The 12,844-nt window shown below is 41.7% G+C and overlaps 1 protein-coding gene across 4 annotated transcripts in view; it reads right to left on the bottom strand.

Moving 5' to 3' along the window:
• Positions 1-12,844, bottom strand: part of PLCH1 (phospholipase C eta 1) — a 162,168-nt gene that overhangs the window by 38,050 nt on the left and 111,274 nt on the right. For all 4 annotated transcript variants that reach the window (XM_084640035.1, XM_084640037.1, XM_084640038.1 and 1 more), the window contains 3 exons: positions 11,712-11,915; positions 4,764-4,884; positions 1,214-1,385 (listed from right to left, as the gene is read on the bottom strand). In XM_084640035.1, coding sequence (XP_084496161.1) covers positions 1,214-1,385; positions 4,764-4,884; positions 11,712-11,915 — 497 coding nt within the window. The remainder of the gene's footprint in view (positions 1-1,213; positions 1,386-4,763; positions 4,885-11,711; positions 11,916-12,844) is intronic.

Here is a 12,844-nt window from a genome sequence, read left to right as displayed (position 1 = left end):
TTACTTCCCCAAAAGCTGCTGATTCATAAGTAACAAAGTTTGTTTTTTCTCACATGCCGGGCTGACATGAGTAATAGATGGGATAGCAGTTACAGTATTTTGTGAAATCAAACAGTCTCCAATGATGGTGAAAACAGCCTTTGTCACTTTGAAATGCTGGCCGCTTCAGCTCCATGCTTAGACAGCTAATTCTGTGCTTACAGAGAATGAAGTGTCCTCACCATGCTAAATTAAATTAAAAAGAGGCAGTCTGATAGGGTAAATACATATTACTCATTCTCTCAAAGTACTATCTAGCATTTTCATCTTTATTTCATTATTTTCATCTAGTTCTCTGAAATACCTTTCAGAAAGGAACTGTTTACACTGAAAAGTTCAAATTATTCATCTCAAGACACAACACTGGCACTTTTTCCTTGTTGTTCCTTAGCTCTTCTCTGAAGCATTCTTCTCACTTACATAGCCACAACTGATGTACCATGAAAAAATGCTTTTATCTGATGAACCGTTGCTCTTAGCAGCAGGAAGGTGAGAAGAGAAGGGAAAGAATGCTTTTCTCATAAATTTGAAATGATTTGTCACTCTTTTCTATATTGTGCCTAAAGAATACACTGTAAGGAGAGAAAATTCCCAGCTTAGGATCATAATGCAGACTGGTGCTTAGCACCACTGTGAAGACACCTTAGAAAAACCACAGATCAAATGGAATAGATAGAGATTAGAGTAGGGGAATGGGAATCAGGGACCTTGGATTCTATTCTTGACTTTGCCATTGATTCCTTGTTTGATCCTGGCTGCCTCATATTCCCCAGCTATAAATATGGGTATAATAATATTGCTCCTACCTCATAGGGCTACTGTAAGTGTACGTAATTAACAGATGTAAAATGCTTTGAGATCATCAGATGAAATAATATATAAATACAAATTATTTATGTATTTTTATTATTATTAATTATTACTATTATTATTATTTTATTTAATATAGCCTGGTAATATCACTTTACAGGATACTTGCTAAGTCTGAAATAAAACCTGTTTTAATGTCTGTGTGAAAAGAAACACAAGATCAAAACCCAGCTAACTGTATCTGTTCTGTTGCTTGTGTTACTGGTAATTGCGTTCTTAGGGCCTGAGGGGACAAGAGCTAGGATGATAAGTATAATATACTGACTGTTATTACATTCTGTACATAATACTGGTAGCAAATTACCTTCACTAGGATTTTGCCTTTCAAACTTTGAGGGCTAGGAAGCTGCTTGGAATCTCCAGTGATTACAGATGACAAGTCCAGTTTGTCACTGAATATTTCCTTGAGGTACTGAGCAATCTTCTTTTGCTGCTGGATACTACAGTGATTCTCAATAGACAATATCACTGGAAACCTAAAACAAAAGCAAAACCCCCAGATGACATCATAACAGCTTTTCAAGATATATGACCAGGCAGTCATAATGCAACTTAGAAAGTAGGTTGTTTTACATTCATCTTGCTCTTGCAATCTCTGTAGCAGCAATTTTGTTTTTAAAATTGTGTTTTTCATCATACTATTACAATCATATCTCCTTGAATAAAGCATGAAAACTGACTAACTGTGATGAGGTGTACAAATCCCACACTGGGCCCAAAGGGGTTGAAAGGCAATACTGGACCCAGGTAACTCTACCCCTCTGGGACTACAGGAGCAGGTTAAAAGGAGCTCAGAAGGCCAGGCAAATGGTGGTGGATAGGCTGCAAGAGAGAGTTCTTCTCCAATAAACCAAATGGAGGATTGAGTCTGACAGTTCTGCGGAAAAGGACCTAGGGGTGACAGTGGACGAGAAGCTGGATATGAGTCAGCAGTGTGCCCTTGTTGCCAAGAAGGCCAATGGCATTTTGGGATGTATAAGTAGGGGCATAGCGAGCAGATCGAGGGACGTGATCGTTCCCCTCTATTCGACATTGGTGAGGCCTCATCTGGAGTACTGTGTCCAGTTTTGGGCCCCACACTTCAAGAAGGATGTGGATAAATTGGAGAGAGTCCAGCAAAGGGCAACAAAAATGATTAGGGGACTGGAACACATGAGTTATGAGGAGAGGCTGAGGGAGCTGGGATTGTTTAGCCTGCAGAAGAGAAGAATGAGGGGGGATTTGATAGCTGCTTTCAACTACCTGAAAGGGGGTTCCAAAGAGGATGGCTCTAGACTGTTCTCAATGGTAGCAGATGACAGAACGAGGAGTAATGGTCTCAAGTTGCAGTGGGGGAGGTTTAGATTGGATATTAGGAAAAACTTTTTCACTAAGAGGGTGGTGAAACACTGGAATGCGTTACCTAGGGAGGTGGTAGAATCTCCTTCCTTAGAGGTTTTTAAGGTCAGGCTTGACAAAGCCCTGGCTGGGATGATTTAACTGGGAATTGGTCCTGCTTCGAGCAGGGGGTTGGACTAGATGACCTTCTGGGGTCCCTTCCAACCCTGATATTCTATGATTCTATGGGATCACAAAGCAGGTCAGGCCCGCAGGCAGAGTGTTTCTAACCACCACATCCTGCAAGGCTCTGCTCCTTTGAACTCTTCTGTTAAAGGAGTGACTGTTTGGACTATAGGGGCCATACCTCAAACTGAAGGGACACATAGATAAGAAGTAGCCCAGAGCACTGGACTTGGACTTGCTGCAGGGAGGATCCTGCCAGTGCTGCTTCCCACAGCACTGTGTGCTGGGACCCCCTATTTCACAACCCCCCACCCCACCCTTCAGGGCCAAGCCCCAGGTGTGGGTAGAAAGCAGAAAATTCCCGGCTTAGAATCAAGAACAGGCACCTCTACTGCTTTGACAAAGAGATGAGGGGCTGGAAGTTGGGTATGCTAACTACTTGGCTGTCCAGCTCTCTGAGCACCCATCACACTAATGCAGTGGTTTTCAGCCTATGATCTGCAGACCCCTGGGGTCCACAGACTGTCTAAGGGGTCTGCAAAGGGTTGTTGTTACCATAGAACACTGGTTTTCAACTTGTGGTCCCCAGACCCTAGAGGGTCCAAAGACTATGTCTACAATTTCCAAAAGGGTACGCACCTCCATTCAAAAATTTTTAGGGGTCTTCAAATGAAAAAAGGTTGAAAACTAATGAATAAACTCAGAGGGACACATAGTTTGGTTGAGCCCTACACCACCTGGACCAAATTCTGCATCTGGTTACACTAATGCAAATCCAGAGTAATTCCACTGAAGTTAACAGTCACTATGGATTTACACTGGTGTAATTGCAGGTAGAATTTTGCCCTATATTTTTATCTCATTAATAAAGACAACAAGAGTCAAATTCTGCCCTGACATGCACTCTTTGCACCATCATTGAAGTCAATTAGGGTCTCAAGAGCTACCTAATTTCTAAAAACAGCTCAGTGTAGCTTCAGAGAAGATCCATGTTGTCTGTTTATGGGTCAAGGTCCTCTAAAGAGTAAGGACCCCATGACACTCTTTGTAAGACCATGTGTGGGTGAAAATATCCCCTCTCCTGTTGTTTTTCAATGTGCATCAGTTGTTTGATTGGCTTTAGCCTTCTGCCCTACAGACAGATGCACACAGGTAGTTCTCTGTGTGTATAGATAGTTACCTTCCCTTCCTGAGTAAAACAGGTATGAAAGGAAAACCCATGTGGAAAATGCCACCAGCTTTCCAGCTAATTTGGTGTGAGGGTAAATATCAATTTGATGGCAGAATAGACATGGGAAGGTCTATAAAGCCAAGATCCACAGGAATACAGGCACAGATCTCAGACCCAATAGTCTGCCATCTCCTCTCTGAGGCCACTACACAGGCTCCCTGTTCTGTGTGGAGTAGGAGTTAGGAGATCAAGTGATCTACAGACCACGTTCTCCTCTTAGGGCTCTGAAACTTAGCATGCAAAGCAATACTGTTGCCCTAAACAGGATATCTCCCCCTCTGCAGCTTTCAGAGACCTCACAAGGGGAATAAGAGTCTGTGGTGGAGCAGGGATATGAACATGGATCTTCCAAGTTCTCAGCTACCGCCCTAATCACTGGGCTGGTCTTCCTAGCCACTCTACATCCTCTCAGCAAACCTAGCTCACTAGAGGGAAGTATTTAAAAGCTCTATAGGTTCATCCCATGGAGTTCTCAATCTTCTCTGCCCCCCTTCCAAAGTTTTTATCTTGGTGGCAGGAATGATCTAGCCTTCATTTTCAATGTATCATGTTGTGCTTACAGTAGGTGCGGTAGTATCACGATTGACTTTAATAATATGGTATATTCTATAATCCTGAGGCACAATAGGATAAATAATGAGCAGAATGTTACCTTCTTTACCCTTGAACTTCCTAGATTTTTTTACTATGAAGATTTTAGAAAACTTTGTCCTTTTTCAGGCAAATCTGCCACTGAAATTGAGGACACTTATCCCCGAAAGCAACATTATGCCACTAATTTTTAAGCAGAATTCCCCACTGGAAATCAGTGAAAAATTCTTCTTAAAAATGGACCAAAACAACTCTGAAAGTATACAGTTATGGCTATCTCCATATATTAAACAAAAAGATGATTGAGTTGGCGATTTATAACAGATCCTCTGTAGCCTGGGTATTGATTAATGGGAAGATAAAATGTTCACACTGTTAAAAGATAAATCAAAGTTAACAATAGGGAAAATAATCAGATTCGCTGTGTGTTTGAAGGAAGAAATTTACATTGGGATACAATATTTCCATAGAAGATTTACTACACAAGAGAAGTAGACTGCTCTACACTCAGAACCTGCATTGCACTTACTCATTTTTGACAAAGGCATTTTTACTGATAGCTTCTACCACATCTCTGAAGAGTATTTTGGAAGTAAAGGTATAACCGTGATGCACTACTGGCTCTCCATCTGGACCATCCCAGCAGTCAACTGTCAAGACAAGAAAACTATACATGAAAAAATATCCAGTGTCTTATAAATTTTTTACAATTTTCTTCTGAAGGGGAGAGGAATTTTGTATGTGTTCATGTAAATCAGACATGAATCCTGTGTAATAAACTGATACTTTCATATTGTATTTTTTACAAACTATACAAAACATAACGGCAAACAACCGAAGACCGATCTCTATTATACAAACACTGTGATAAATTTATATTCCCTTCAAGTATAATTACAAGGATCTGTTGCCATCAGAACCAGAAGAAAAGCCTCCATAAGAACATTCAACCTTAAGGACCTGACCCTGCAGAAGCTAACTCACATCAGTAGTCCTTATTTGTGTGAGCAGTCCAGTGTACTCCTGCCCGTAAATTTCATTCAGCCAATAGGACTACTGATGTGAATTAAGGCTGGGGGGAAAGACTTTCTATATGCTATCAAAGATGGTTATTTTCTCAATTATCTGCTCTCAGAATATGGATATTTTATTTGTGGGGAAATATAAATCAATTTTCACTCTGTTACTCCAGTTTATATATTATACCATCTCCATACTGTATATGAATATGTGAAACATTTCTGAGTACCAAAACATTCTGATTACCAAACTGACGCTCAATTTACTATCACACGTGAATCACATTTCATTCATGAAAAAGTATTTTAGATCATTTTATTTCAGAAACGAGACTAGAAAAATGTAATAGCAAATCATAAGAAAATTAGAAATAAGAAAATCATAAGCAATTACTTACATTGCAAAAAGTTAATAGAGTTATCATATACACTACATGAGTGGACAGGAAAACCAGTTTCATCATAAATTTATTTATAAATTGGTTTACCTATCCAGTCATGTTTGTAGAACAGCTCTATTAGGTCTTTGCAAATACAGTTTCAAAAATGTAACTTACCAGATCTGTTCATGGGTCTCAATTATAATACATTTTTTACAGGGCAGGGAGGTTGTTTTTTTAAATTCTGAATATTAGCCTCATTATAATGCAGAAGGATAAGCTTATTGCCATTAAAATTGCTCTGCCTTTTGAAAATTAATAGCGAGAAGGTGGGTGAGGTAATATCTTTCATTGGAACAGAAATTGGTCCAATAAAACATATTATCTCACCCACCTTGTCTCTCTAATATCCTGGAACCAACACAGGTACAGCTACACTGCACATGACAATTTTGAAAATTATTACATTAAATGTTATTCCTCATAAAGTACTCTCATTCAATGATGAGCAGGGTTTCTGCTTTATGTGATCATACATTGAGAAATATTTTGTGTCAAAAGTTCTATGAAAAAAATTAAGGGACTCCTCAGGCTGGCAAAACCCTGATCCTCAAGAATTAAGGAGAAAAGAGTACATGAGTTGGTCTGAATGGTATATCCAAGCACCAGGCCAAATTCTCCTCTCGATTCAGTGGTCCTCTACAGGTGGGGTAGGGTTGGCAGCACAGAAGGAACCAATATCTCCACTGCAATCCATGCAGATGGAAGCCATATTGATATTCCATGCAGATGGAAGCCATTATCCTGATGACAGAGGTGTCTGCTAATGCTCACAGCAGTGCTGCATGCCAGTAGGAGTGAGTGGGGTGTCTGAGAAGGAAGGGAGGAATGGATACCCGCTACTCCTGCTTCACTCCATCAAGCTCTGAGGGGAATTCATGCTATGCTTTTTCCACAGAGGAAGTAAGTGCTGCTTCTGAACATGCCTCCCTCCAGGATTCCTAAAGCCATTAACTTACAAAGGTATAATGCCATCCTCCACTACTGCTCATAAGTTCAAGTTGCTAACCCCATTGTCTGGCGCTCTGCTGGTTCTCAGAGCCATAATTTACTACACGACAGACAACAAATTCATAATGAAAACTTACTAGCCCAAATACGTCTATTTATCCAACATTATCATGATAACATATTTTTCAAAAGACACTAAATACAATGTCCATTAGAGTTACTTCAGCTTCTTTTAGGAAACTGTGTATGAATTTTAAAAGTATCTGGATAATTACCTCTATTCCACTATACAGCTTTTTTCTTCTCTCTTTCATTTATAAAAGCTCAGGGGAACTCCCTCCCCCACCCGAAAAAAAAAGAATAAAGAATTTCGTGCCTGGCTTAATACAACAACAACAAAAGAAAGCTGTGACGGGGCGTGCATACCTGGCACTAGGCCAGAATGGGTTAACCCCACACTATCGGCAGAAGAAGTCCCACCCCTCACACCACACTGGGCATGCTCCAAGTGCTATGCTAGTATACAAGGGAGAAGCCCGGCTCAGTCTAGGCTGACTGCTGGAGAGGAAGGACCTTTGCTGGAGGCTCCAGCTGAAAAGCTGTCTCGGCCCATCCCTGCGGGACCCGGAGATCCTGAAATCTGGACCAGAGACCTGTTGCCATCAGAGTCCCAGGGAGTTACCTGTGCTGAGGAGCCCAGAGACCCCGATGCCCCAGTGACTACAGCTTCAGGAAGCTCGGTAGGAAGTGACCCAGAGAGGGTAAGTAAGTAGTATCTCCCACTCCTGTGAGGTCAGCGTGTTTTCTTGGGACTCCCCACTGACCCAGTGGTGGACCACTCTGCCACTGTTTGGGCCCTGGGTCGGGGCCCGGTGGAGTAGAGTGGGCCCGGGTCCCAATACCCAGGCTGCCACCCCCCTGGTGACAGCCCCCTGGGTATTGGCCACTAGGCCACACTGCCCTGTATCTGAGGGTGGCTATATTGATTCTGGCCACTAGGCTGCGCTGTCTTGTTTCTGGGGCTGCTATATGGACTCTGGCCGCTAGGCCATGCTGCCCTGTACCTGAGGGCTGCCGCTCAGACCCTGATCCTTGAATCTTAGTGTAGCGAGACCCAAGACAATTGGGTAGGCTGTAACCATGGTATCAGCATGCCCCCTGCCCACCCTGACAAGGGACGGGGTGTGCATACACCACCACAACTGCCAAAAGAAGGAATTTGCTAGAATATTTAATGTCATATGTGGATATGCCTCACAGACAAGTTGAGGAGAAGGAGAGATTCCATCAAAGCTGAGAACTTGATTATCAGAGCAGATCTTAACAGACAGATGGGAGAACACAGTAAGGAGTATGACAATCACCATGGAGGATGAGTTTTCGGAACCTGAAATGAAGATGGTGAGGATATCGTAGAGTTAGCCAGAGCCCAAGGACTGAGTGTTGTCCATACATACTTTGTAAAGAGGGAGAAGCACTTAATTACATACATGAACGGTGCCAACAGGTGCCAGATTGATTACTTTTTGACATGAGGAAGAGATCTAAAAAATGTGAGAGACTGTAAAGTGATCCCAGGAGAGCAGATTGTGGACCAACAAAGATTGCTTGTAATGGACTTTTGGTGATTATGTTAGTGGGAGACAAAAGATGAGTTGTGGAACAAAGGATAAAGTGGCAGGGGCTCCTGGAAGGTAATTTAGTCTGAGATTTAAGCATGAGGTTCTACAGAAGTTGGAGAATGACAAAACCGACCATGATGATACCAACAAAGTTTGGGGGGAAAATATCCAAACAAGTTACAGAAAGTGCACAAGTTACCTGTGGCTAGATGAAAGGAGTGTAATTTCATGGCAAAGAGACATGGTGATGGTCCAGCGATGTACATGTGGCAGGAAGGAAGAAAGAGGAAAGGTTTAAATGATGGCAGAAAGTGTGAATGGGGGAAAGTTATGAAGACTACAAGCTGGTAAAAAAATAATGGTGAAAAAGAGCATTGCAGAAGCTAATAGTCAGTCATGTAAAGCCTTATACACAAGACTACTTAAAGAGAAAAGATTAGCCAAGATAAGGCAAAGAAGTACAGAGCACTTAAGAGCTGTGACATGTGTCAAAGGTGAAAACGAAAGAGTGCTGGTGGAAATCTGCAAAATCACTAGGAAGTGGCAGAGATTTTATGAGAAGCTGCTCGATGTAGAGAATGTGAAGAAACTGTCGAGGGACGTGTCTGCAAGCAACAACCTCACAAGACCTATCAAAATGGTGGAGACAGTGGTAAAGATGATGAAATGTGGGAAGGCAGTGGGACCAGACAGTGTATCAGTTGAACCAGTCAGAGCATTAGGCCATGAGTAGGGCCCTACCAAATTCACGGTCCATTTTGGTCAATTTCATGGTCATAGGATTTTTTAAATCATAAATTTCATTTCAGCTATTTAAATCTGAAATGTCACGGTGTTATAATTTTAGGGGTCTTGACCCATAAAGGAGGTGGGGTCGCATGGCTATTGTAGGGGGGGCTGTGGGACTGCTACCCTTATTTCTGCAATACTGCTGATAGTGGCGCTGCCTTCAGAGCATCTGGAGAACAGCAGCTGCTGCCTGGGAGCCCAGCTCTGAAAGCAGCCCAGAAGTAAGGGCAGCAACACTGTGACCTCTCCCAAAATAACCTTGTGACCCCCCTGCAACTCCCTTTTGGGTCAGGACCCCCAATCTGAGAAACACTGGTCTTCCTGCATGAAATCTGTATAGTATAGGGCAAAAGCACACAAAAGACCAGATTTCACGGTCCATGATGCGTTTTTCATGGCCATGAATTTGGTAGGGCCCTAGCCATGAGGGAGTAATGTTGATGACTAACTTTTTCAGCTTACTTCCCTATACTGGACAAATGCTTGACAAGTGAAGGAAAAGCACATTGGTCCCAATCTTCAAGCGTAAAGGAGATGTGAAGAATGTAGCAATTATTGACGCATCAAGTTAATGATCCACATCATGAAAAGGCTGGAAAGAATTATTGAGAAAAGACTTCAGGAGAAGCTGGAGTAAGCAACAGTCAGTTCAGGCTTAAGCCAGGAAAGTCAACAATGGATGCAGTGTTTGCACTCTGAATACTGCAGGAGAAGCATAGGTAGAAATGCCAAAAATTACACTTTGTGTTTGTGGATTTAGAGAAGGCTTATAACAGCTCCTACAGAATTGCTGTGGTGGTGCCCATGGTTGCACAATCAGCTGAAGACATATGTTCAGACTAACATGGATATGTACTAGGGTGGCCAACAGTAGCGAGAAGCAGCAGTGGCTACAATGAGTCATTCACTGTGATGGTAGGTCCACATCAAGGATCAGCTTTAAACCCATTCCTATTTGTGATTGCAATGAACACCCTGACACAGGAGATTAGAGGAGAGGCTCCATGGAGCATGCTTTTTGCTGATGACATAATGTTGTGCTGTGAAGATAAATATGAATTGGAAAGGGACTAGAACTATGCAGAGCTGTTTTAGAAGAAAATGGCTTATTAATCAGCTGACAAAAGACAGAATACATGTGATGCTTCGTTGAGAGGGACAACGAAAAGCCACTAAAACTAGAGGGTACAGAGTTAAAGTCTGTGCAACAATTTAAATACCTCAATTCAGTGTTGAGCCATGATGGGAATGTGGATGCTCTGCAATAAGAATATGCCAAGTAAATTAGAGAGCAAAGTGTATAAGGTGATGATTAGGCCAGCCATGAGTATGGGCTGGAACGCTGGCCAATGAGGACAAGAGAAAAATAACTACTTCACACTGACAAAATGAAAATGCTTGGGTGGATGCTGGGTAAGACAAGAGCTGACAGGCTAGGTAATGAAATGGTACAAGACATGATGAAGGTAGCCCCCCACACGGAAAAGCTGAGGGAGTATCACTGAGACAGCTGGGTCATGTGAGGCAACAAGATGTGGGAAGTCCTAGAAAAAGGTGGCTTGAGACGCTGATGGAGGACATGAAGAAGGGTGGTGTCAGTTTGGAAGATGGACTTAAGAAGAAGACTTGAAGTCAAAGAACAAGAGCCACCCAACCCAACTGACAGGACAAAGTGAAGGCAAAGAAGAAGATGAAAACAACAAAAAAGAGAGGCCAAAAGAAGGAACTGCTAGTCTGAAATCCCGCCAAGGTGATGAAGAAAAAGGGGGGACTATCCAGAAAAAAGTTTATTACAGTGTCTCCTGCTTCTACAGCAGGCATTAAAGGCTACTAAAGCTCTTAAAGGCACTACCTCTTTATCTTAAAATATATAGTGAGAATTGCTATTGTCGCACATATCCCAGTATCTTATGCTTCCCAAGTGTACATTATCAACTGCAGGGGTCAGGAAGGATTTATTTCCACGATGTACAGTGTTGCACAATTGTTTGTTTTTTTCCCCACCTTCAAAGGTCACTTCTGGAAGCACAGTGCTGCTGCAGTAGATGAACAAATGGTCTAATCAACTATTGCAGAGCCTGTGTTCTCCCAGTGTTTGTTCTTAACACATTCTAGTCTATCTCAGAATGCTATTACTGATGAGAAAATCTGAACATCGAGTTTTTAGAATGACTGAGATTCTTATAATTAAACTCAGATGGTCAAATTTATCCCTGGTGTAACTCCAGTGATTTTGATGTTATTAACTTTGAGTTTGACTTCAAACTCCACCAACTTAGTCTCAGAGATGTTTCACACAGAAACACCAGGTTATTGGGCTATGACAGATATTACTAAAAGCAACAGGAGGAAAGAGAACAATGGGGAAGACATGGAAAATGTTATTAGAGCCAATGTTAAGGTGAGCCATTTAATAAAGGGCCGCAGAGGAGAAACCAGCAGTGGCTATGCTTTGTCTGTATGAGACACTCATCTCAACAGCAAACATTACTTGTTAAGATTGCTAACAAATAAAATTTACCAAACAGGTGAAGAAGATAGTGAAGTAAAATATGAGCAAATTAATTTGCACATTCAGTGCCAAACTTAAAACTTAAGAGTAATGTCTGTCAGACTTTATAGAGCTTTACACCCAAACAAATAACATTAAAACTACCTTCAACGCATCGACAACCATCCTGCAACACCCGGGCATACATCTCCACTTTGGACTGAGATAGAAGTTGGTCTCCTGTCAGGTATGTATTGTGAGATGAAGCAATATAGTAGTTACAAAGGGGCTGATCCATATCCTGGTGGACTTCAGAATGCAAAGGGTTAAATATATCACAAGCAGAACTGCGCATGAAGCTGGTGAAACCTTTGAACAAAAAGAAACAGTTTTTCAAGAGTGCAGTGTACCTGGACAGATTAACCTTAGTAGAATACACAGGTTGATAAAATAAATACAATTTATGCTAAAGCCTGTCAGTGTTAATCTGCCACCCAAGAATGGCTGTGTCATGTGGGATGAATCCACCATCCTGAGTATCTGAACTACCATCTATGGTTTGACTATTTCTTTTGCAAGTTCCTTCAGGCGAGGCCAAAGACCTATAGCATGGGGCACGGGTCACTTGCTGGAGGATTCTCTGCACCTTGAAGTCTTTGAGGACTTAAATAGCTCAGACATAAGTGAGAGGTTTATTGCAGGAATGGGTGGGTGAGATTCTGTGGCCTGCCTTGTGCAGGAGGTCAGACTATATGATCATAATGGTCCCTTCTGACCTTAATGTCTATAAGTCTATGAGACCAAATTCATTGCTAGCATCAACAGGAGTTACACCTGCTAAAGTCAATGGGAGTTCTGACCATTTATGCCAGACAAGTCTATCATTTTCTCCTGGTCTCTACAGCATCACATGCACTGTTGTCTCTCAAGAAATATTAAACAAACTACAAAACAAACAAAACAGAACAATGTAGTAATATGTTTACAAATCCATGCCTACCAAAGCCAGCAGAGTTTGGACAGCAATGGCACTGAGCTAAGGGATTCATAAGACATCTATTAACAAAGAATAGCGGGAGCAGAAATTTGTATTCAAGTAGTAAATATGAAAGCTTAAATAATGAATGGCAGCAATATGGCAGACTAAGAAAAGCAGAGATCTGCAATCCCATTATCAAGTCAGTGTTCACATCATACATTTCCTTCATGCCCTTAAGGAGTATATGATGGAAATCTGTGTGTAAAAATTATTTGGAACCCTGGAGAGTTTCTCTGGGCCAAATCTGATGCACAGACTT

Source organism: Lepidochelys olivacea (assembly GCF_965140295.1).
Source record: "Lepidochelys olivacea isolate rLepOli2 genome assembly, chromosome: 9".
Classification (NCBI taxonomy): Eukaryota; Metazoa; Chordata; order Testudines; family Cheloniidae; genus Lepidochelys; species Lepidochelys olivacea.
Note: the sequence above shows the minus strand (reverse complement) of the source record. Positions and strands in the feature narration are given on the sequence as shown.